The 26,295-nt window shown below is 41.9% G+C and overlaps 1 protein-coding gene across 15 annotated transcripts in view; it reads left to right on the forward strand.

Moving 5' to 3' along the window:
- Positions 1-3,288: 3,288 nt before the first annotated feature.
- kiaa1109 (KIAA1109 ortholog) overlaps positions 3,289-26,295 on the forward strand; it is an 88,236-nt gene continuing 65,229 nt past the window's right edge. For 11 of the 15 annotated variants that reach the window (XM_029713265.1, XM_029713267.1, XM_029713273.1 and 8 more), the window contains exons 1-15: positions 3,289-3,451; positions 16,859-16,988; positions 17,390-17,506; positions 17,719-17,797; positions 17,897-17,961; positions 18,112-18,368; positions 18,493-18,686; positions 18,817-18,896; positions 19,014-19,161; positions 19,288-19,444; positions 19,602-19,680; positions 20,510-20,601; positions 20,913-21,030; positions 25,524-25,679; positions 25,806-25,903. In XM_029713265.1, the coding sequence (XP_029569125.1) occupies positions 16,892-16,988; positions 17,390-17,506; positions 17,719-17,797; positions 17,897-17,961; positions 18,112-18,368; positions 18,493-18,686; positions 18,817-18,896; positions 19,014-19,161; positions 19,288-19,444; positions 19,602-19,680; positions 20,510-20,601; positions 20,913-21,030; positions 25,524-25,679; positions 25,806-25,903 (1,737 nt within the window). In that variant the 5' untranslated portion in view covers positions 3,289-3,451; positions 16,859-16,891. The remainder of the gene's footprint in view (positions 3,452-16,858; positions 16,989-17,389; positions 17,507-17,718; positions 17,798-17,896; positions 17,962-18,111; positions 18,369-18,492; positions 18,687-18,816; positions 18,897-19,013; positions 19,162-19,287; positions 19,445-19,601; positions 19,681-20,509; positions 20,602-20,912; positions 21,031-25,523; positions 25,680-25,805; positions 25,904-26,295) is intronic. The other 4 variants (XM_029713275.1, XM_029713278.1, XM_029713277.1 and 1 more) reach the window with 1 other exon arrangement.

Below are 26,295 nucleotides of genomic sequence, written 5' to 3' on the forward strand. Positions count from 1 at the left end.
GCTCCGTTCAGCTTTCTCTCGATCCTGACTAATCTCCTAGTCCCTGCCGCTGAAAAACAACACAGCATTTTTAGTCTGATATGACCTGTTAACTGTGGGACCTTATAGACAGGTGTGTGCCTTTCCAAATAATGTCCAATCAATTGAATTTACCACAGGTGGACTCCAATCAAGTTGTAGAAACATCTCAAGGATGATCAATGGAAACAGGATGCATCTGAGCTCAATTTCAAGTCTCACAGCAAAGGGTCTAAATACTTATGTAGATAAGGCATCCTTTTTATTTTTAATACATTTGCATGTTTAACCTGTTTTCGCTTTGTTATTATGGGGTATTGTGTGTAGATTGAGGAAAAACATTCGTTTAATCAATTTTAGAATAAGGCTATAATGTAACAAAATGTGAAAAAAGTCAAGGGGTCTGAATACTTTCCAAATGTGCTGTATACAGTACATTACATAAGACAATGTTAAAAGACGTGATTGTACGATCAAACATTTCATACATAAACGCATTAGATCAGGGATCATCAACTAGATTCAGCGGCGGGCCAATTTTTTCTTGAGCAGGGGCCAGATTGACCACAAGAAGCCTAAACACATGTAATATTTGACTAAAACAATAATTTCAAACTTTGATTACATTTGGGGACATTGCCTTGCTTAGGGTGCCGTCTTTTGGATGGGACGTTAAAATCAAATAAAATTTCTAAAATCAAATCAAATGTATTTACTTCTTACATCAGCTGATATCAAAGTGCTGTACAGAAACCCAGCCTAAAACCCCAAACAGCAAGCAATGCAGGTGTCGAAGCATGGTGGCTAGGAAAAACTCCCTAGAAAGGCCAAAACCTAGGAAGAAACCTAGAGAGGAACCAGGCTATGAGGGGTGGCTAGTCCTCTTCTGGCTGTGCCGGGTGGAGATTATAACAGAACATGGCCAAGATGTTCAAATGTTCATAAATGACCAGCATGGTCAAATAATAATAATCACAGTGAACAGGTCAGGGTTCCATAGGCAGAACAGTTGAAACTGGAGCAGCAGCACGGCCAGGTGGACTGGGGACAACAAGGAGTCGTCATGCCAGGTAGTCCTGAGGCATGGTTCTAAGGCTCAGGTCCCCTGAGAGAGAGAGAGAAAGAAAGAAAGAAAAAGAGAAAATTAGAGAGAGCATACTTAAATTCACACAGGACACCGGATAAGACTGGAGAAATACTCCAGATATAACAGACTGACCCAAGCCCCCTGACACAAACTACTGCAGCATAAATACTGGAGGCTGAGACAGGAGGGGTCAGAAGACACTGTGGCCCCATCCGATGATACCCCCGGACAGGGCCAAACAGGCAGGATATAACCCCACCCACTTTGCCAAAGCACAGCCCTCACACCACTAGAGGGATATCTTCAACCACCAACTTACCATCCTGAGACAAGGCCGAGTATAGCCCACAAAGATCTCCGCCATGGCACAACCCAAGGGGGGCGCCAACTCAGACAGGAAGACCACGTAAAACAGGTGTCCTGACTCTGTGGTTATTCAAAATCCCATGGCACTTATTGTAAGTGTATGGGTGCCTCGAGAAGTGGGTATAGTTACATTTTGCTGAAAAAAATACAGCTCCCCTGGCAAAGGAACATTTTTTTTGTAATTATATGAGAAACAGTGACATACACTCTGAATGACCTAAAATGATAAATCTCCTATTGGTCTTTCACCGTCAGTCCAATCCAAGCTGTACTGTGCAGTAGGCTAAAAGTAGGCCAACTATTGAAACAAACTGCTTCAGAAATTCACAGGTTTCTGTTTTCATTCTGAAAGTCACACTTTTTTTTCACAGGAAAACTAAATTGTATTTTTTAAGCCCATAACAATTCTTAAAACACACCAGGAGACCCGTTTTTGTTGTTGTTGAGTAGTTACCCTTTAATTCAAGTGTGCAGGCACCTAGCACTATTGTTTGAATAGTGGTGTTTCTATACCATAAGATGTAGTTTGCAAAAGGAATGGCCACTTGATTGATGCAAATAATCATCATGATATCATTCTGACATGGGCATAGGCTACCATCAAGCAGAAGACGGTTAGGCCTACCGCATCGCTATATTTTCCTGTTCCTTAATTGTTTGAAACCTGGATGTTTTACTTCATTTTATGAGGCATGTCTTACCTTATTTAAAAATAGCCTATAGCCAAAATCACACCATAGAACCGTGGAGGCACTTATTTTTTATAAAGACTCATATTGGTTTAATTTCAACTTTATTTCGTTGTCTAGCAGCCATAGGCATTATCTTAATCATATTAGCAACCCACGATAGTTGTTGCATCTTTAAATCCCCCCTCTTTCTAACGGATATTTCCATCTCTGTCCATGAAACCACCTGCATGTGCGGTGCGAATTTTAGAACGGTATTTTCCCGCAAATTGAATTTTGGAACGTTCACGCTTAGGCCTACTGCCGTGTGTACATTTCTGCACCTAAAATTAAGAAATAATCGTTTATCAACATGTTAAGCTAAACATTCCGATCTATCAGCCCTATTGATTGATACGCGTATACCTTCACTACTTTGATAAGTATCAGTGGCGACACTGAAAAATAAGCGGGTATACCTGATTATACCCGCCACTACAACATTGGGGTGTTCACCCTGGTGTCATGACTAAATTCCCAACCTAGCCACCTAATCATCCCCCTCATTCCTAATTTACATATATCACTCCTTTACCTCTCCACCTGATAGCTGATGTATGGTGAGCGTTCTGGAACAAAAATGGTTACCATGCATCACTAAAGTGTGTGAGTGGAGTTTGAGGGGAGTTTCCCCCTACTATGTAAGGCAATTTGAGTACCTCAGCTGGTAGAAAAGTGCTATATATATATATATATATATATATATCCAATCAATTATTATTTATATACAATCACGTCTCTATTATGCCTAGGAATATTTGGGAACATATTTCCTCATTTAAAAATCAATTGGAGCTGATTCTGGGGTTTTTAACAGTATCATATCCAAAAATGATATTCCACAAAAGTTGTATTTTTGTTTATTTTGCGCTCAAAACACGGCGGGACAAATAAAACGACCCGCGGGGCAAATTCGGTTCTTGGGCCGCCAGTTGGGAAACCCTGCATTAGATGGTACTCAGGTCGGGCATAATAATAAAAACATTACAGTTGATACGCTGAAATAAATGTCAATCTTCAAAGTGGGTTGTACTTTGTCAAATCCTTTGTCTTAATTGGTTGATTTATCGCCCACGATTTACCCATTGGTCGAATGTTGCGTTTGGTGTCTGTGAAAGGATGAACTGTCAACTAGTTTGCTGCCATGCAGATATTTTGGAGAGCTGCTAAGGATGTCTAAAAGAACAAAGGAATAGTAATTCCCGAAGAATTGGCGCAAAATGAAATTTAATGTCATACAACGTATATTAAGGTTTGTGTTCTCTTTTTGCCCTTAGACTTTCTATAAGGATAAAGAATACCAAGTTGTTGGTTGCGGCCTGTTGTAACATACTAACGTTACAGTAGCTAGCTAACGTCATTATCTTACCTGAAGCGGTGGGGAACCACGGCTGTCAAAAATATGTTACGAGGCAGACATGGCGCAGCAATTGTCTGTCGGTTTACATCAAATTTCCCCATATTTATGTCTTTCGTTCATAGTTGAAGTTAATGACCTGAGAATACGACTAATCTCAAATGAATTGTTTGCGGAAGGCCGTACAAGCTAGCGCTCGTGCCCACAACAAACAAATCTAGCTAACATTAGCTACTAGCTAACTAAGTAAATACGTTTTCAGAACGTTCATCACGGGTTAGCCGGGGGGCCTTCACCTGGTCGTTAAATACTATCGATCTGGGGACCCCAGGCTAAACATGTTCGTGAACAGCAGCTAGCTGTATTTATTGCAATCCATGAAAATGGTGATGGAATAAGTCGCTAGTGCAAGGTTAAACGACCCTTGCCTGAGCACCACAGAGTTGATTCAAATAATCAAAGCTCGATGATTTCATTGTTTGAATCAGCTGTGTAGTACTTGGGCAAACACCAAAACGTGCACCCCTTTGGGTCCTCAGGACCGAGTTTGGGATACGCTGCACTACCGAGAGTGCAAGGTTCACTTGTTGTTCTGAAAGCCACCTATCTAGCTGGCTGACTAAGCTAGCTTGCCTCCAACTAACTTCCTACCTACTAACTTGCAAACAAATAGTCATAAATTTGAGTATTTCTATCACAATCAGTTGGCTAGCTAATACAAAACTATTTGTCATGAAGGTTGCTTCACTGATTGTGCTGTTATCAAACATCCAATTTTCTACTGCAACATGTTTGAGCCTGTCTTGAAAGATTCAAAGAATGAATCCTCTTTTGCTGTCTGCGTGAGATGACTTGCTGTCTGTATGACACTGCTTAAGCATACTGGACCAACATGATGAGCCTCACTGACACAAGGAAATAACAACATTGTCACGTGATGTCCTAGGTTGAAAAAGTAGATTTTCAGATAGTGTGCCTGGCAGGACCTAGATAGTGTTCTATTTTCGTCATAACTGTTGCTCAGAATCTACTACCATGGCATGCTTCGTATCACTTTACTCAGATCTGATTCATCAACTTCCTGTAGTATTAGGCGTTCGATCACTCTGAACTTCATCAGACAAGCCTGATTCACAGTTCACACATTTACGTTTACATTTTAGTCATTTAGCAGACACTCTTATCCAGAGCGACTTACAGTAGTGAATGCATACAGTTCATACATTTTTTTCCCACACAACCAAACTAACAGTGTTTATGAACGGCAGTGCTTATGTTCTGTGAATTTTTTCCCCTTCTACACAGCATGATCTAAGGTGGATTAGGTAGGGATTTGCTTGTGTGTGTTCACAATTACTGACCTCTTTTTTTTCTGCGTAACAGCTGGACTACACCCACATCATGCTTGTGCGTTGAACCTTACTCACACACGGGTAGCTAAGAGGTTTCACTCTTGCCCCACTCAACATGACCTGCCTGAGAAACTGGGCCCCATTCAATCAATACTTGGAAGTGTCCCGGTTAATCAATACTCTTCCAGTATTGTTGGAGAGCAAGCTTACGCCTGAACCACAAGGGTTGCAGACTAGGCTATGTCTGGTCAGTTTAGGGTCGTTTCATCTGATTTCAAACACTTTTTGAACAAAACTTTGTATACATATTTGCCCATGGTAGAAGAGGTCAGAAATTAACTTTTTGGACCTGAATGCCAAAACATTTAGGAGAACAAAGTTGAACCATTTTGCACACCCCACCCTATCATGAGACATCCATGTCTTCAACACTGGAAAATATAAACAGTTGAGTTTGATTATCATTTAAAAGCTTACAAACCGGGTTGTCAAACTATTTTGTAATTTCTAGAATTTAAAAATATATAAAATATTTACCTTTTTTAAAGGGTCAATCTGCAGTTGCTACATTTTTTAAATGATATATGAATGATGCATTCATTAATTCATGAAAATAACTTCTTATGAAGGTCTCATGAACCCAAAATATAAGCTTGTTTTACTCCAACGCTTGTAAACAAAGACTGTATACCATCAAAACATGGTTAAAACTAATAATTTTGTTATCATGGATGGTCAGTCCTTGCATCCATAGCTCTGTCTATGAATTTGATTTCTCCAGCCCAATCCCTCAGCTTTTTACCTTAACAGTGGCGAGGAGGACACTTTTGTAATTGTTTTAACTGCTAATTTCCGCTTTCACATCAATTATCTAAAAGCGTTTAAAGTCAGATTTTCATTTTTGAATATGTTGTAACTTAGCCTCTGCTGAGTCCCCAGCAACTGGATGTTCCGGTTTTCAGGGGAAATGAAAGGGAGCCTATGACGCTACTTCTACTTTTGGATGTTAACTCTTTACACGTACTCGGGTTGAAAATGGCAGATTTGGGCATTAATAAGCATCTATATTGGAACGTAGTGGCTGTACAGCAACATGCTATACATGACATCAGCGTTCTGGCTCTGCACTTCACAGTGCATTATGGGGTTTGACTGACAGCCGTTCTGAACTTGAGCACCGCGTGACAAGAAGTTGCCTCCATCCCTCCTAGTAATTGGGCAACTTTTGCAAATGTTTTGTTTTGAGTGAGGGAAATGCTGTAAATTAAGCTGACTTGATGTATTTTTGAAAGATCAGATGTTGAGGATTATAATAATTAACATTTTGATCTCATACAAGTAAGCCAAACACCTGTGAGTCCAAATGTACACTAAACATTTCCAAATCATAAAACTCATGTCATATACATTGTCAACATTTATGATCTCTGTTTTGATGTACAGTTACAAGATTAGATGTTTTCACACCCTGGGGTGGTTCTGAACAGAATGAGCATGTTTGTTTATTGTGAAGAAAATGAGCTGCGGCATATGCTCATGAATGCACTCATGACTCCTTTCTATGCGAAAAAGGTTGAATTGCCTTGTGAAAGCTTAACACTGTAAGCTTGTATTTTAGAACTTAGCCAGTCATGTTGGCAACAGAACAAGCTTTCAAATCATGCCCATCTTCCCTGGATTGTGATTTTATAATTGGCTGTTTTTGTATTGAGTAAAGAACGACAGTAATTGTGTGATGGCGGGAAAGCAGGGTTGTGTTCCAGACTAAACAAATACAAGTGTCCTTGCTATAGTTCTTCAACAGCTAGGAGAGTTAAATAAAATAAAAAATATATTTAAAAAAAAAGTATAAAGTATAGTTCAAGACTCTTCTTTGAGTCATAAAAGTGCATTCAAATTGCTTAGGAACTGTGTACTTTGAAGAGGTGTGTGGCCACTTGGAGACACATGTTAGTCCTCTCACTTAAACTCTTCTAATGTTTTAGTCTTATGTTGCAGCTACCCCACATTTTCCAGGAATGGTCTTATCATGTTACTGAATGTATCCAGAGTATTTCTAGATTTCGTTATCAACAAATGCGGCAAAGTACAGTAAATGTAAAATGCACATAAAATCAAGTGTAATGTTTGGATTCAGTCTTGTCAGTTGAACTGACGTGTACCAAACTTTGGTCTAATAATTTCCACATTATCTCAACTGTTCCCTTTCAATTGCTACAATGGTTATGCATTTCATATATCTAATGTAAGAAAGATTTTAATTTATCCTTATCAATGTAGGCCAATTCCCACGAGTGTAAATAGTGGGAATTTACTGGATTGGTTGAACAGTGCAGAAGAATAACTTATTGAAATCATATAGATAATAGATTAGACATTCCTATTAAGTTGACATTCTATGGTGGATGGACCGGCAGTCACCTTTGTGGTAGTAATTGGAAGTAAAAAATATAACTCAAATTATATTTAAATGATGTACCAGTTAAATTGCAATATTCTGAAGGGATATGTTCACAGAATGAATTATATTTCTATGATTGAAATGACACTCACCTAGGGCTGTTGCTGTGACCTTTTTCACTGCCACACCGGCCATGAGTCATGTTGGCAGTCAAAATCCACATGACCGTTTAATCACGTTAATTAGGCTCTCTCCAATCTGATGCTGCTGATGGTCATTAGTAGCCTACCAAACTTGCTAACTGCCTGGTACTCAGCACTCTATTGTCCCTCTAATCACTGACATCAAACAAATTTCACACACAAACTCAGGAAAAAAAAGAAACGCTCCTTTTTAGGACCCTGTCTTTCAAAGATAATTAGTAAAAATCCAAATAACTTCACAAATCTTCATTGTAAAGGGTTTAAACACTTTTTTCCATGCTTGTTCAATGAAGCATTAACAATTAATGAACATGCACCTGTGGAACGGTCATTAAGACACTAACAGCTTACATACTGTAGGCAATTAAGGTCACAGTTAGGAAAACTTAGGGCACTAAAGAGGCCTTTCTACTGAATCTGAAAAACACCAAAAGAAAGATGCCCAGGGTCCCTGCTCCTCTGCGTGAATGTGCCTTAGGCATGCTGCAAGGAGGCATGAGGACTGTAGATGCGGCCAGGGCAATAAATTGCAATGTCCGTACTGTGAGACGCCTAAGACAGCGCTACAGGGAGACAGGACGGACAGCTGATCGTCCTTGCAGTGTCAGACCACGTGTAACAACACCTGCACAGGATCGGTACATCCGAACATCACACCTGCGGGACAGGTACAGGATGGCAACAACAACTGCCCGAGTTACACCACGAATGCACAATCCCTCCATCAGTGCTCAGACTGTCCGCAATAGGCTGAGAGAGGCTGGACTGAGGGCTTGTAGGCCTGTTGTAAGGCAGGTTCCTCACCAGACATCACCGGCAAAAACGTCACTTATGAGCACAAACCCACCGTCGCTGGACCAGACAGGACTGGCAGAAAGTGCTCTTCACTGACGAGTCGCGGTTTTGTCTCACCAGGGGTGATTGATCGGATTCGCGTTTATCGTCAGGAATGAGGCCTGTACTCTTGAGCGGGATTGATTTGGAGGTGGAGGGTCTGTCATGGTCTGGGGCGGTGTGTCACATCGGACTGAGCTTGTTGTCATTGCAGGCAATCTCAACGCTGTGCGTTACAGGGAAGACGACCTCCTCCCTCATGTGGTACCCTTCCTGCAGGCTCATCAGACATGACCCTCCAGCATGACAATGCCACCAGCCATACTGCTCGTTCTGTGCGTGATTTCCTGCAAGACAGGAATGTCAGTGTTATGCCATGGCCAGCAAAGAGCCCGGATCTCAATCCCATTGAAGCACGTCTGGGACCTGTTGGATCGGAGGGTGAGGGCTAGGGCCATTCCCCCCAGAAATGTCCGGGAACTTGCAGGTGCCTTGGTGGAAGAGTGGGGTAACATCTCACAGCAAGAACTGGCAAATCTGGTGCAGTCCGTGAGGAGGAGATGCACTGCAGTACTTAATGCAGCTGGTGGCCACACCAGATACTGACTGTTACTTTTGATTTTGACCCCCCCCCCCCCCCCCCCCCCCCCCCCCCCCGGACACATTATTCCATTTCTGTTAGTCACATTTTTTTTATTTTTTTTATTTCACCTTTATTTAACCAGGTAGGCTAGTTGAGAACAAGTTCTCATTTGCAACTGCGACCTGGCCAAGATAAAGCAAAGCAGTTTGACACATACAATAACACAGTTACACATGGAATAAACAAACATACAATCAATAATACAGTAGAAAAATCTATATACAGCATGTGCAAATGAGGTAGGATAAGAGAGGTAAGGCAATAAATAGTCCATGGTGGCGAAGTAATTACAATATAGCAATTAAACACTGGAATGGTAGGATGTGCAGAAGATGAATGTGCGAGTAGAGATACTGGGGTGCAAAGGAGCAAGATAAATAAATACAGTATGGGGATGAGGTAGATTGGATGGGCTATTTACAGATGAGCCATGTATAGGTGCAGTGATCTGGTGCTTAAAGCTAGTGAGGGATGTAACAGTCTCCAGCTTCAGAGATTTTTGCAGTTCGTTCCAGTCATTGGCAGCAGAGAACTGGAAGGAGAGGCAGCCAAAGGAAGAATTGGCATTGGGGGTGACCAGTGAGATATACCTGCTGGAGCGCGTGCTACGGGTGGGTGCTGCTATGGTGACCAGTGAGCTGAGATATGGCGGGGCTTTACCTAGCAGAGACTTGTAGATGACCTGGAGCCAGTGGGTTTGGCGACGAGTATGAAGCGAGGGCCAGCCAACGAGAGCATACAGGTCGCAGTGGTGGGTAGTATATGGGGCTTTGGTGACAAAACGGATGGCACTGTGATAGACTGCATCCAATTTGTTGAGTAGAGTGTTGGAGGCTATTTTGTAAAGGAAGCCGATTGTAGATGTAATTTTGGATTGGTGATGTTTCATTTGAGTCTGGAAGGAGAGTTTACAGTCTAACCAGACACCTAGGTATTTGTAGTTGTCCACATATTCTAAGTCAGAACCATCCAGAGTAGTGATGCGGGCAGGTGCGGGCAGCGATCGGTTGAAGAGCATGCATTTAGTTTTACTTGCATTTTAGAGCAGTTGGAAGTCACGGAAGGAGAGTTGTATGGCATTGAAGCTCATCTGGAGGTTGGTTAACAGTGTCCAAAGAAGGGTCAGCGGTATACAGAATGGTGTCGTCTGCATAGAGGTGGATCAAAGAATCACCAGTAGCGAGAGCGACATCATTCGTGTATACAGTGAAAAGAGTCGGCCCGAGAATTGAACCCTGTGGCACCCCCATAGAGACTGCCAGAGGTCCGGACAACAAGCCCTCCGATTTGACATACTGAACTCTATCGGAGAAGTAGTTTGTGAACCAAGCGAGGCAATCATTTGAGAAACCAAGGCTGTTGAGTCTGCCAATAACAATGTTGTGATTGACAGAGTCGAAAGCCTTGGCCAGGTCGATGAATACGGCTGTACAGTAATGTCTCTTATCGATGGCAGTTATATCGTTTAGCGTGGCTGAGGTGCACCTATGACCAGCTCTGAAACCAGATTGCATAGCGGAGAAGGTACGGTGAGATTCGAAATGGTCGTTAATCTGTTTGTTAACTTGGCTTTCAAAGACCTTAGAAAGGCAGGGTAGAATAGATATAGGTCTGTAGCAGTTTGGGTCTAGAGTGTCTCCCCCTTTTGAAGAGGGGGATGACTGCGGCAGCTTTCCAATCTATGGGAATCTCAGACGATACGAGAGGTTGAACAGGCTAGTAATAGGGGTTGCAACAATTTCGGCAGATAATTTTATTAAGAGAGGGTCCAGATTGTCTAGCCCGGCTGATTGGTAGGGGTCCAGATTTTGCCGCTCTTTCAGATCATCAGCTATCTGGATTTGGGTGTAGGAGAAATGGGGGAGGTTTGGGCGAGTTGCTGTGGGGAGTGCAGGGCTGTTGACCGGGGTAGCCAGGTGGAAAGCATGGCCATCCATAGAAAAATGCTTATTGAAATTCTCAATAATTGTGGATTTATCAGTAGTGATAGTGTTTCCTAGCCTCAGTGCAGTGGGCAGCTGGGAGGAGGTGCTCTTATTCTCCATGGAATTTACAGTGTCCCAGAACCTTTTTGAGTTTGTACTACAGGATGCAAATTTCTGTTTGAAAAAGCTAGCCTTAGCTTTCCTAACTGCCTGTGTATGTTGGTTCCTAACTTCCCTGAAAGTTGCATATCACGGGGGCTATTCGATGCTAATGCAGAACGCCACAGGATGTTTTTGTGCTGGTCAAGGGAAGACCGGTCTGGAGTGAACCAAGGGCTATATCTATTCCTGGTTCTAATATTTTGAATGGAGCATGCTTATTTAAGATGGTGAGGAATGCACTTTTAAAGAATAACCAGGCATCCTCTACTGACGGGATGAGGTCAATGTCATTCCAGGATACCCTGGCCAGGTCGATTAGAAAGGCCTGTTCGCTGTAGTGTTTTAGGGAGTGTTTGACAGTGATGAGGGGTGGTCGTTTGACCGCAGACCCATTACGGATGCAGGCAATGAGGCAGTGATTGCTGAGATCTTGGTTGAAAACAGCAGAGGTGTATTTGGAGGGCGAGTTAGTTAGGATGATATCTATGAGGGTGCCTGTGTTTACGGATTTGGGGTTGTACCTGGTAGGTTCATTGATAATTTGTGTGAGATTGAGGGCATCAAGCTTAGATTGTAGGATGGCCGGGGTGTTAAGCATGTCCCAGTTTAGGTCACCTAGCTGCACGAGCTCAGAAGATGGATGGTGGGCAATCAATTCACATATGGTGTCCAGGGCACAGCTGGGGGCAGAAGGTGGTCTATAGCAAGCGGCAACGGTGAGACTTGTTTCTCGAAAGGTGAATTTTTAGAAGTAGAAGCTCGAAATGTTTGGGTACAGACCTGGATAATAAGACAGAACTCTGTAGGGTATCTCTGCAGTAGAGTGCAACACCGCCCCCTTTGGCAGTTCTATCTTGGCGTAAATGTTATAGTTGGGGATGGAAATTTCAGGGTTTTTGGTAGTCTTCCTGAGCCAGGATTCAGACACGGCTAAGACATCCGGGGTGGCAGAATGTGCTAAAGCATTGAATAATGCAAACTTAGGGAGTAGGCTTCTAATGTTAACATGCATGAAACCACATGTCTGTGGAACTTGTTCAGTTTATGTCTGTTGTTGAATCTTATGTTCATACAAATATTTACACATGTTAAGTTTGCTGAAAATAAACGCAGGTGACAGTGAGAGGATGTTTTATTCGAGTTTATTATTTAGTGTATGTAAAGATAAGATGAAATCAAGAATAGTCTGATGGGTGACGATATTAGCCAATCACCTGTGAATTATATATTGTCGCTTGTGAATGATCTCCAGAATAAGAAACAAATACTTTTTTTAGCAAATATTTCGAATCAAAGTCTCATACTTCATGTGGCCTTGCCCATAGGCCTATATGTTTTGATAAGGTTTGTATCACAACTGAAGTGGCCAAATAACTTCTTATAATGAAGATCATTAATCTGCTTTACAAGGGGTGTAGAGCCTAACTGGCATACATAAGCGGCGTGTGAGTTTGAAGTTTGGGGAAGATCATTTTCACCATAAAAATGCACCTTTATAATAAAAGCAATATGTGCATAATTTTTTTTGCGGTCACTTTTGATAATGGTGTTTCCTGGTAATGGAACGTTTGTGCATATAGCCTACTACCATTTTGTGCATTGCTGTGCTTATAATGTGAAGAAATAAACTATTAGGCTATCAATATTTTAGGCTAAACGTTCTGATCTGTTGCGTCGGCCACATTGCGTAAAAAAAGTTTTATTAATGCTAGTGGTTGTATTAATTTGGGATCTATCGCATCCCACAACTCTCCCAGACTATGTTTGGAATATTGATTTCTCGCATAGTACAAAGGTCAACCTACTCCATTCTATGGGGGATAGTAGAGTGACATGGGCTAATGCTTTTGCTGTTTGTTAGGCCTACTCATCTTGTTGGCTGACGAAAAGTAAATGTGGACAGTTCTTCCAATATCTTCAATATGCACCTCGGAATTGGATAAGGACGCATGCAGTTGCATTCCCGATGTGTCTGTCTTCACGTGTAGCCTGTGAGAAAAGACCCGATCACGTTATTGAGCGCACAGCACTCAGGGAGAAGGGCACAACGGCTTGTCAAATTGTAAATGAGTGACCGATGAAGTGTGTACAGCCTGGGCAAAAAACAAGTCATCATTAGTTGCATCATGCAGCCTTACAAACATTGGGCTATATGTTTTGATTTTTAATACATTGTTTCACAACTAAAGTTACATTAAGAACGCTAACTCAAGCATATAGAAGTACCTGTTTCTTTGTTAACCGCTCAACACAGAATACCTGCATGTGCGCACTCCCTCAAATCATTTGGAGAAATTATCCTTTATATTTCATTCAGCTTTGTTCAATTGTATTCTTCAAACCATAAAATAATGCCATGGAATTCTAAGCAAATCATGTCTACTAAATGAACTAGTGTAGCCCATAGCCATTTGGCATAGCCAGATCAGGGTTAACCCTAACCCTAACATAAGGACAACTCAGAGTATGCTATTCTGTTCTTCTGAAATATAGACTACATTTTCTTCACGTTTCTTTAGACCTGTCTAAAATAAATTATGGATTTATTGTGATGGTGTAGACTAGATTACATGGATTTATTAGACTTTAAAATGGAGATGTTCCAAAGGTCTGCATCAGTGGAAGCCAGGAGATTGTGTGTTTATGTTAGTTAACGGTCAATTACCGTGAGACCGTCAGTTATTTGCTTGACAATCACCGGCTGATGAAATTTTCTGACCGCCACAGCCCTACACCTACCCTGTATTCAAGAGTATGCTGTGTCTCAACTGATGGCAGGCATAACACAAACACCTCAGAATATGTCAAATTTAGGCTTGGGCGATACCTCTGTATAAATGGTATATTTGAAATACTAACGGTATGGTTGTCAATACCGTTTATTGAAAAGTACCACCTCGTGGGGGTGTGTGCTAAGTCACTGCTTATAACTAACTATAGGTTAAGTATAACTATGAGATCTGAAACGTTTCAAATAAATCCAAAATAAATCCAGCTCAGGCCTCCAGCTATGCATTTGGTTTGTTAACTTGCTAGCTAAGTGGCTATATGTCAAGATCAAGCTTCTTGGTTACAGCAGAGACATTCTAGCCTGAGTACCAGTTTCTTTAGCTAATATTGCACTCCTTGTCATTGCCAAAGAAACTGGCCTTTCTGCCATCTTCAAATATGAACATTCTATCATTAATGAGCTCGAGGAGGACAGAGGAGTTGATTCTGATTCGATAACCCTCACAGCTGTCCTCCAATCACAACAATTATCCAAATATTGGAACTTTATACTTCGTTTTTTCTCCACAGAACACGTTTGTATCCAATTGCTAAGCAACTTTTTTTTTTTTTGGTTTGTCCAGACGAAACCAGTCTGTCAAAAGTTGCTATCTCGTGTCTAAATTCTTAAACCAAATACATATTGCAAATCCAACCACAAAACCTCTTTGCTTTGATTTTAAGCCTCAAAATACAACTTGCCTAGCTAACAGCTAAATGTTTGTTTTTGACTTTGTTATAATTTCTAATTCTATTTTTCAGGCTGCACGTGTTGTCATGGAAAATGTTTATGTAATTTCCAACAACCAATGAGCAACTCTGTCGTAAATCCAGCTGCATATTGAACGTTGTGATTGCCGAAAGGCCAGTGTTTGGCAATGACATGGAGTGGAATGTTAGCTAAAAAGACTGGTACCCAGACTAGAGACATTCAAACCCCTCCTGGATCAAGATCCCTGTTGCCTAAATTATTTTGTGCGTCCAAGAAAACCATACATTATTTTAGAAATAGCGCCCCTTGTGTGCACTTCCGGTAATGCCATGTACCCCGGTATAGTACAGAAATGGTATGACAATCGGGATACCGCCCAACTCTTGTCAAACTACAACATAATGTGAAAATGAAAACATTTGGATTTTACCTGTTTTTTTATTTATTTTTTTACATTTTTTTAAAAAAAATTTACAATTTAAATTAAAGGATAAAACATTTTTTTATATATATATTTATTTTTTTGCATTTTCCAATTAAGAACATTAAAAACAAAGTGAAGATATTAGACAGCAATAGGACAAAGTGACAGTAACAGACGAGAGTAACAAAAAAATATAATAATAATTGTATATACAAACACAATAAATAAGTCATAATAAAGAGTAAAATAAAAAATAATAATGAGACCTTGCCGTAAGCTACATATTATACATTACGTGTGAAACAGTATGTGAGGGTTATATAGAGATTCAATCAATGTGTTGTGAGGGGAGATTCTCCATATAGTTAAAAGGTTGCCAAATTCTGTAAAATGTCTTTAACTTATTCCTCAAGCAGTAAGTGATTTTCTCCAGTGGGATACAACTACTAACTTCCGATAGCCACATTGCAACTGGCAGGGGGAATCCGATTTCCATTTCAAGGCAATACATTTCTTTGCAATCGCTAGCAATATTTCTGCTAGCTTTATAGTATGGCTTCGCTAAGATTGGAGTTAGTAAAGTTACCCAGTAGACAGACCTCCGGGTCTAAAGGGAATGCAACCCCGTGAATTGAGGATATGGTATCGCATACGCCCTGCCAGAAACCATGTAGTTTTGAACACTGCCAAGTGGAATGGAGGAATGTTCCTTCATCTGAGCCACATCTAAAACATAGGGAGGAGATATCAGGGTTGAACTTGTGCAGTCTAGATGGGGTGATATAGAGCTGATGGAGGACATTAAACTGGATCAGTCTGTATCTGGAGTTCAATGTGGATGTAACACCATCCCTGCATAGGTCACTCCATAGACCCTCATCAAGATCAATACCCAGATCTTTTTCCCATCTAAGTCGGTTTATCTAGCTCAGGCAGTGTTAGTCCTGACATAAGAGCATCGTAAACACGGGAAATGGTCTTGAACAGTGGTTGGTCTGCGTGGCAGAGTTGTTCAATAGGTGACATCTTAGGTAGGTTCCATTGTCCCTTGAGAGTCACCCTAATAAAGTTTCGTAGTTGTAGGTAGCTAAAGGAGTCCCTGTTAGGCAAGTGGTATTTCTGTTTCAGCTCCCTCATAACAATGTTCCAGAAGAGTGATACCCTTATCAGACCATGGTCTAAAGTTACTATTCTGGAAAAACATTGGAATCAATCTATTGTTCCATGAAGGGGTTTTAGGGGATAGAAATCCCTCGTCTCAACAGCTCATGCAGTTTGCACCATGCCAGGACAAAGGGTTGAGGATAAAACATTTTTAATAATAAAATAGTTTGACAACCCTGCTTTTAAATTTTATCACACTCAACTGTTTATCTTATCCAGTGATGAAGACCTGGGATGTCTCATGGGAGGGTGGTGTATGCAAAATGGGTCAACTGAGCACCTCTATCTCCTAAAATGTTTTTGCATTGAAATCCAAAAAGTCACTTTCTGACCATCTCTACCATAGTAAAATATGTATGAAAGTTTCATTCAAATCAAAAGGGGTCCATTCAAAAAGTGATTGAAATCAAATGGAATGACCCTTTACTAACATGTCATGCAATTCTTTTAACAATGTTGGCAACTAGTTAGGCTTTTTCAATCTGTTACTCAGGGTCCCTCAGCTATTGCACACGTTTGTTCATTTTTGTAGCAGCACATCTAATTCAACCAAGCAAGGGCATTGATAATTAATTGACTAGTAGAATCTGCGTTAGTGCTAGAAGAGTTGTGTTATGTCTGGCATTTTCCCAGTGTAATTGATTTTGAAACACTGAGTTATTTGGTGTGATAATCAGTAAACTCATCTTATGATACCATTTGGTCTGTTTCAGTGCTGGTTGTCATACTGAGCCGCAGGTGTAGTCATGGATGCCAAAGCCAACGACAGCACCTTCCCTAGTTTTGGAGACTTAGATGATTTCCTCACCAAGCATGACTCCAATTTTGTGTGGCTACTTGTGGGTAAGTGTTGAGGAAATTTTCTAGACTAAGAGTGGAGGTGGAAAAACACCTGAGTTAGAGAGAGGGCTGGCTGCAGTGAATCGCACCCATTTCTCAAATTATAGTTGATGAATGGGGAGCACTTAACTCCAAGTATACAGGCGTGAAGCCTCATTTAACACTATCAAAACGATATGAGACATAGTTTAAACCCTCTGAGTCATTGGTAACCAGGGGTGTAATTCCATTCTTAATGGTAACCCATCTTTCACTTGAGTCATGGCAGGACGTGGACCAGCTATTATGTCATTGTTGTGACAACCTTAATGAAGTCGTTACGACAGTTCGGGAGGAAATGTTTGGTACTAAGGATGGTGGGACATCAGTGACGCTAGCTAACTGTGCTCCGTTTTCTCTTCCAGCCACCATTCTGTCCTGTGGATGGATCATCTACCTGACCTACTACAACTCCCGTAACATCGGCCTCATCTTAACCCTACTCATCAACAAACTCTACAAGAATGGCTACATTCACATTGGTAAGTGTAAATAATGAAATGAAACAAGCTTGCAGATGCGTGAATTATGAACCTTGCCAGAGACTTGCAGACTCAGACTTGGCTACCAGGTGCCCTATTTATGGAATTCAGTGTGAAGAATCTAATGTTTGCATGTCTGAAATTCAGTGTGAATCTATGACCTACTTGGATTAGTTTTAGCATCACTGTTTGTCCTCTCTCTCTCTCCACAGGCTCCTTCTCCTTCTCGGTGCTGTCGGGGAAGGTCATGTTCAGAGATGTGTACTTCATCAACGAAGACATGTCCATCAGGTGCTTACTTTTACAGTGTTATGTATTCTACTCTCTGTACAATACATGCTTATATTCTAATACTATTTTATTCTACCTTCAATGTATTTTGTGTTACAGAATACAAGATGGTTTCCTTATATTCCGCTGGTGGAAAATGTATAACCCTAAGCAGAAACAGCACGGTCAGTGGATTGTACAAGAGACATTGTTTTGATATGGGAAACAAGTCCATAGGTGTAGGAGTGGTGGGAGGCCGCAGTAACTCAAATGACTTGTACTCTTCTTGACCATCATGTCAAAGTTACAGATGATCTTGTTCTTCTCTTCTCCAGACCCCAAGGCTGAGACCAGGCTCTACGTGACAGTAAATGGATTTGAGTTCCACGTTTACAACCGCACAGATCTCTATGCACGGCTACAGGAGACCTTCGGGTTGGACCCCACCCTCATACCTCCCAAAAAAGACGAGGAGAGAGGAAGAGAAGAACGAGAAAAGAGCCTGGACAGTGTTAACATCAAAGCAGAGACTCCAGACCCGTCGTCATCTTGGAGATCCCTCATCCCTGTCATCAAAGTCAACATCAGCACAGTGAGTTTCCCGTTAGCTTAGCTACATCTGAGACGTCACACCCAGACACGCTAGTCAATAGTTAGGTTGTCTGAAAGTGCACTTATGTTTAATTCTCATCACTGTATCGTGTGCATTTCTCTAGGGTCGCTTAGCATTTGGGAACCACCACCTCCCACAGACGATATGTGTGAATTTTGAGGATGCCTTCCTGACCTACGCCACCAAACCCCCCTCCAGCCACCTGGACCAATACATGCACATTGTCAAGGGCTCTCTGGAGAATGTCCGCGTCATGCTCGTACCCAGCCCGCGCTACCTGGGCATGCAGAACGACGAGTAAGTTGACCTTTGACCCTAAACCCTAACCCCCATTACATGGGCCCGCTGAACGATAAGTGAGCTGACCATCGACCCTAAACCCTAGCCTCTTAATCCTAAAGAATACAACCTCTGTTGTCCTCCATAGGCCGCCCAGACTGATGGGAGAAGGATTTGTGGTCATGCAGTCTAATGACGTGGACATCTACTATTACCGGGATGAACCAGGTACGACCATATTGTGTAGAATTCTGGCCTGTTTGCCAGGATCAAAGAGTCCTGAATAGTTTTTTTTTATACCTGTAAAGTCATTAGTAATTAATGTTCTTGTGTGTGTATTGTCAGGCCTGGTCCCAGAGGAGCAGGAGAGTGGGGATCCAGAGCTGTGTGGAGAGGGCACCAAACTGCAAGATCTGCCTCCCTGCTGGGGTCTGGACATAGTCTGTGGAAAAGGAACTGACTTCAACTATGGACCCTGGGCAGACAGGCAGAGGTACACACACACACACTATACTACTACATAAAACATAATTGGCTGTTCACCAGACTCCGCAGCATTCTCTCCTGTGTGCAGAGACCATAGGAATATAATTACTAATATTTATTTTTCTGTATGCAGGGACTGCCTGTGGAAGTTCTTCCTCCCGGCAGACTACCAGTCCTTGGGTGTTACGGAGGTGGCTCAGCCCGGCAAACCCAGACAGATCCTAGCCTTTGAGTTGCGCATGAACATCATCGCAGACGCCACAATAGACCTGCTCTTCACCAAAAACAGGGTACTAGGAGACCAGGCTTCTCACTCTCTCTCATTTTGTTAAAAGCTCCATGTATTAGATAAGGCAGATCTAAATAGCTCTAAACTATTATAATCCATTCCACAATGGGATCATGTGTTTCTCACAATATGCGCTCTGTTGATTTTTCTGCTCTTAGGAAACCAATGCCGTCCATGTGAATGTCGGAGCAGGCTCTTATCTGGAAGTGAATATCCCCATGACTGTGGGGGAGTCTGGTGAGTGGGACACTGAGAGAAACAACTGAGGTTAGAAGAAAGTGTGTGTCTTTAGGGGTGTGCCGACCTGACCATATTCGTAATCGTATCCATAATTAACAGTTGATAGTCGGATCGGATGATATTCGTGATCTGAAAACACGGAAGTGTTTAAATATGCCTAAATAGATGTTGTCAAAATGCCAATCTCCCTGCAAAATAAACTGCAGATTAGGAGCAGTGTGTGTGTCTGACCTCAACTTGCAGGTGGCAGTTTGCTGTCACTCAGTCATCTTTTCTCCCTACCCTCGGCCTGCTTGTTAGATACTATGCACATTGATAGCTTGAGCAAATGTCCTACCCATTTGATTTATCGTAGCAGGAGGCTAACAGAAGGCAGCATCAATAAATTATCAAACCGAAACATGCAAGGAAAAGTGGTCGGGTGAAATACAGCTTCGCTCTATTCAATCAGAGCAGCAGGATCAACGTAGAGCCTGCCCTTCTCTTTACAGACAGGAAAACTAGCCAGTTGAGTTATTTAGACCACGTAGCACCTTGTATTTGATTGAAAGTTGCGCACTGGCACCCGAAAATGACTTACTTTCCGATCACAGGTAATAACAAAAAATACTTGGATCATAATCAGGACAATTGCCCATATCCGTTACAATTCTTGTTTTATCCAACTACTCGGCACACCACTAGTCTTTAGGTCTATGGTTACAGGGTAAGACAGAGGGATGCCGTGAAAGAATGCATTAATCCTGACTCATTAATCAATATTACCATCAATGAAGTTGAAACTTGGACTGTCTGTGAGCATTCGTTCTCTCCTCTCTCTCCCCAGGCTACTCTCCCACAATCAAAGGTCAGCTGCTCCATGTTGACACCACCACCAGCATGCAGTACAGGACCCTGCTGGAGGCTGAGATGCTGGCTGTAAGTACCGTACAATAGGAAGCTGTAGGGGTCCTATTCTACCGCAAGCCATAGCCTGAATTTCCAATACAAGTTTTGTACTGCAACAGAGTGATTTTTGGGATTCAAATTCATACCATGGATCATTTCACTATTTGATTTAGAATTTTAGGACCCCTTTAGGTATAAAAAAATATACAAAAATGTGGCCTTTACTACTATAGCCCATAGAAACACATTTAATAACACGTTCATAAATAGCAAAGACAGTCAAAAAATAAATCAGACACAGCCCATCCAAAAAAAACAATTACCTTTACATGTCCCCTCAGTTCCATGTGATTGCCAGCTATCCCTGTGTATGGAACATGCCCCAGTCCTGGAACTGTGAGATAGAGGTGTACAAGGCCACCTATCACTTCATTTACGCCCAGAAGAACTTCTTCACAGGTAAGACCCCCCTTTCCTCTCAATCAGTCTACAGACAAATGTATTATACACATACAGTCGTGGCCAAAAGTTTTGAGAATGACAAATATTAATTTTCAAAGTCTGCTGCCTCAGTTTGTATGATGGCAATTTGCATATACTCTAGAATGTTATGAAGAGTGATCAGATGAATTGCAATTCATTGCAAAGTCCCTATTTGCCATGCAAATGAACTGAATCCCCCCAAAAAAAACATTTCCACTGCATTTCAGCCCTGCAACAAAAGGACCAGCTGACATCATGTCAGTGATTCTCTCAGTAACACAGGTGTGAGTGTTGACGAGGACAAGGCTGGAGATCACTCTGTCAAGCTGATTGAGTTCGAATAACAGACTGGAAGCTTCAAAAGGAGGGTGCTTGGAATCATTGTTCTTCCACTGTCAACCATGGTTGCCTGTAAGGAAACAAGTGCCGTCATCATTGCTTTGCACAAAAAGGGCTTCACAGGCAAGGATATTGCTGCCAGTAAGATTGCACCTAAATCCACCATTTATCGGATCATCAAGAACTTCAAGGAGAGCAGTTAAATTGTTGTGAAGAAGGCTACAGGGCGCTCAAGAAAGTCCAGCAAGCGCCAGGACCGTCCCCTAAAGTTGATTCAGCTGCGGGATCGGGGCACCACCAGTACAGATTCAGCTTGCTCAGGAATGGCAGCAGGCAGGTGTGAGTGCATCTGCACGCAAAGTGAGGCGAAGACTTTGAGGATGGTCTGGTGTCAAGAAGAGCAGCAAAGAAGCCACTTCTCTCCAGGAAAAACATCAGGGACAGACTGATATTCTGCAAAATGTATAGGGATTGGACTGCTGAGGTCTGGGGTAAAGTCATTTTCTCTGATGAATCCCCTTTCCGAATGTTGGTGGGCTCACTCACAATTTTGCCTAAGAACACAGTCATGAATAAAGAATGGTACCAACACATCCTCCGAGAGTAACTTCTCCCAACCATCCAGGAACAGTTTGGTGACGAACAATGCCTTTTCCAACATGATGGAGCACCTTGCCATAAGGTAAAAGCGATAACTAAGTGGCTCAAGGAACAAAACATCAATATTTTGGGTCCATGGCCAGGAAACTCTCCAGATCTTAATCCCATTGAGAACTTGTGGTCAATCCTCAAGAGGCGGGTGGACAAACAAAAACCCACAAATTCTGACAAACTCCAAGCATTGATTATGCAAGAATGGGCTGCCATCAGTCAGGATGTGGCCCAGAAGTTAATTGACAGCATGCCAGGGTGGATTGCAGAGGTCTTGAAAAAGAAGGGTCAACACTGCAAATATTGACTCTTTGCATCAACTTCATGTTATTGTCAATAAAAGCCTTTGACACTTATGAAATGCTTGTAATTATACTTCAGTATTCCATATTAACATCTGACAATATCTAAAGACACTAAAGCAGCAAACTTTGTGAAAATCAATATTTGTGTCATTCTCAAAACTTTTGGCCACGACTGTACAGTACCAGTCAAAAGTTTGGACACCTACTAATTCCAAGTTTTTTCATTATTTTTACTATTTTCTACATTGTAGAATAATAGTGAAGACATCAAAACTATGAAATGACACGTATGGAATCATATAGTATGTGTTAAAAATAAAAAACGAAATCAAATTTACATAAGTATTCAAACCCTTTACTCAGTACTTTGTTGAAGCACCTTGGCAGTGATGACAGCCTTGAGTCTTCTTGGGTATGACGCTAAAAGCTTGGCATACCTGTAGTTGGGGAGTTTCTCCCATTGTTCTCTGCAGATCCTGTCAAGCTCTCAGGTTGGATGGGGATCGTCGCTGCACAGCTATTTTCAGGTCTCTCCAGAGATGTTCGATTGGGTTCAAGTCCGGGCTCTGGCTGGGCCACTCAAGAACATTCTGAGACTTGTTCTAAAGCCAGTCCTGCGTTGTCGTGGCTGTGTGCTTAGGGTTGTTGTCCTGTTGGAAGGTGAACCTTTGTCTGAGGTCCTGAGCGCTCTGGAGCAGGTTTTTATCAAGGGTCTCTGTACTTTGCTCCGTTCATCTTTCCCTTGATTCTGACTAGTCTCCCAGTCCTTGCCGCTGAGAAACATCCCCACAGCATGATGCTGCCACCACCATGCTTCACCGTAAGGATGGTGCCAGATTTCCTCCAGAAGTGACGCTTGGCATTCAGGCCAAAGAGTTCAATCTTGGTATCATCAGACCAGAGAATCTTGTTTCTAATGGTCAGAGTACTTCAGATGGCTTTTAGCACTTGAAGGATATGTGCATTTTACTGAGGAGTGGCTTCCGTCTGGCCACTCTACCATAAAGGCCTGATTGGTGGAGGGCTGCAAAGATGGTTGTCCTTCTGGAACGTTCTCCCATCTCCACAGAGGAACTCTAGAGCTCTGTCACAGTGTCCATTGGGCTCTTGGTCAACTACCTGACCAAGGCCCTTCTCCCCCGATTGCTCAGTTTGGCCGGGCGGTCAGATCTAGGAAGAGTCTTGATGGTTCCAAACTTCTTCCATTTAAGAATGATGGAGGCCACTGTGTTTTTGGGGACCTTCAATGCTGCAGAAATGTTTTGTTACTCTTCACCAGATCTGTGCTTCGACACAATCTTGTCTCGGAGCTCTACGGACAATTCCTTCGACCTCATGGCTTGGTTTTTGCTCTGACATGCACTGCCAACTGTGGGACCTTATATAGACAGGTGTGTGTGTGTGCCTTCCCGAATCATCATGTCCAATCAATTGCATTTATCACAGGTGGACTCCAATCAAGTTGTAGCAACAGCTCAAGGATGATCAATGAAAACAGGATGCACCTGAGCTCAATTTAGAATCTCATAGCAAAGGGTCTAAATACTTATGTAAATAAGGTATTTTTTTCCCTACATTTTCTAGAATTTCTAAACCTGTTTTCGCGTTGTCGTTATGGGGTATTGTGTGTAGATTGAGGATTTTTGATTTATTTAATCCATTTTAGAATAAGGCTAACGTAACAAAATGTGGAAAAAGGCATCTGAATGCACTGTACAGATCTGCCCTTATAGGAATAATCCACTCAAAACCACACATTCCTATGATTTACGTTGTTAAATAACACAACTGAGAACAATATATGTTGTGAAAATGTTTTGCATTTCATGGTTATAGTAAGTTAGGGAGCAAAGTACAAATTGTGTAAATCTGCAGAGCTCGAGTCGACGACAAAAACCGCATTGCAAATTCTCTCCAGAAAGGGAGGCTGGCTGGCTAGCTAGGTAGGTAGCTAGCTAGAAAACGTAGCTACACACAATAATACCAGTCAATATCAGCATGTGAAGTAGTTGTAAAATCCCTGAAGCTAACTGCACTATCAATTTAGGAGTTACAATCTCACCATGTTCAACCTGGTAGAGTTTGCGTTTCTAGCTCAAAACTGTGTGTCAGGTTGCTCTGGCAACGTGCAAGGGCCGTGCAAGGAGAAAAACCACTTTGCGCCATGGTAGTTGAAGGAAGAAAGGATATTAATCTGGCAGCGCACTTAGAGTACATTTGAACAAAATATATACTTTCTTATGACGATACAGACAGATGGATGTGTTCTAGACCAGTGTAGTTCCAGTCGGTATTGGATAGAAGTTGCGGCCCTGCACGCCTGTGGGGAAAACAACCTGTGGTTACCTAGGTTACCCATTTTGCTCAAAGCAACAACAAAAAGTTCTCACTACTTAGAAAAGTGTAATATTGTGGGGCTTCCCTCATGCCAAGACCAACAACATGAACAAACAGACTATACAGCTACAAGTAATGAGTGGAGTTACAAATGGACTATACAAATGAAGTTAAATGTCATACCTGTGATTAAATATTTTACACACACATAGCTATGTGTAGGATTCTTGGACACTGCGTCCCCACATTTCCCACTCTCCCACATATGCCGAGTAGCTTGAAGCCACATGGCTCTTCTTGCAGGCTCTATTTCCCTACGTGGGAGCTTTGCAAACTGTAGGTTGGGATTTTTTACCTTGTTACATGTATATTGAACAACACAGCAGCTTATCAGGGCTCCCGAGTGGCGCAGCGGTCGAAGGCACTGCATCTCAGTGCAAGAGGCGTCACCCTGGTTCGAATCCTGACACTATCACATCCAGCCGTGATTGGGTGTCCCATAGGGCGGTGCACAATTGGCCCAGCGTCGTCCGGGTTTGGCTGGGGTAGGCCGTCATTGTAAATAAGAATTTGTTCTGAACTGACTTGCCTAGTTAAATAAATGTAAAAAAATAAGCAAGTTTTGTTATTTCTGTATAACAAAAAATCTACGGCGAAGTTGGCTCGTTTTTATAATGGGGGTCAATGGGATAGAATGTTTGTCTTTCCCAATTTGTGAGTGTGGTTGAGGAATTCCTTATTGTTTAAATATATAGAATCAGTATGCCCATACCATCATTTCTAGGGTGGATTATCCCTTTAACGTCATGCATTTGGTTTGTTTCTGTCCATGTCCAGACCTGATTGGGGACTGGGCCAGCGACAGCGCCCCAGATATCTACTCATTTGTCCCTTACGCCTGGAAGTTCAAGGTTCTCTTCCATCAGTTTGAGATGATCTGGGCTGCCAACCAGCACAACTGGATCGACTGCTCCACCAAGCAACAGGAGAATGGTGAGAGAGCTGTTGGAATTCAATGATGAACAAACACAATAATTCGCAAGAAGTAAACAAAATAGTTTATTTAGTGAACGTTTACATTTTGGCTGCACTTTTAATATTATCCCTTTTGTCTTTCAGTGTACCTGGCTGCTTGTGGGGAGACTCTGATCATTGATTTCACATTGCCTTTTAATGAGTATGTCCCTACCACCTGCAATACAAAGTTCTGTCTGAGGGTGAGTAGTTAATAGCAGATGGGATTTTTCATGATTTTCTGATCATGTGTAGTATGGAATACCCTTACAGCAGGGGTTCTCAAACTTTTTGGCTCATCAAATTTTATTGGTCATATACACATGGTTAGCAGATACATTTTAGTAATTTAGCAGACGCTCTTATCCAGAGCGACTTACAGTAGTGAATGCATACATTAGATACATTTTTTAAAATGTATTGTATTATTTTTTTTTTTGTACTGGCCCCCCGTGGGAATCGAACCCACATCCCTGACGTTGCACACACCATGCTGGCGTTGCAAACACCATGCTCTACCAACTGAGCCACAGGGAAGCCAGATGTTAATGCGAGTGTAGCGAAATGCTTGTAATACATAAAAAAACGAAATACT

Source organism: Salmo trutta, chromosome 25 (assembly GCF_901001165.1).
Source record: "Salmo trutta chromosome 25, fSalTru1.1, whole genome shotgun sequence".
Classification (NCBI taxonomy): Eukaryota; Metazoa; Chordata; class Actinopteri; order Salmoniformes; family Salmonidae; genus Salmo; species Salmo trutta.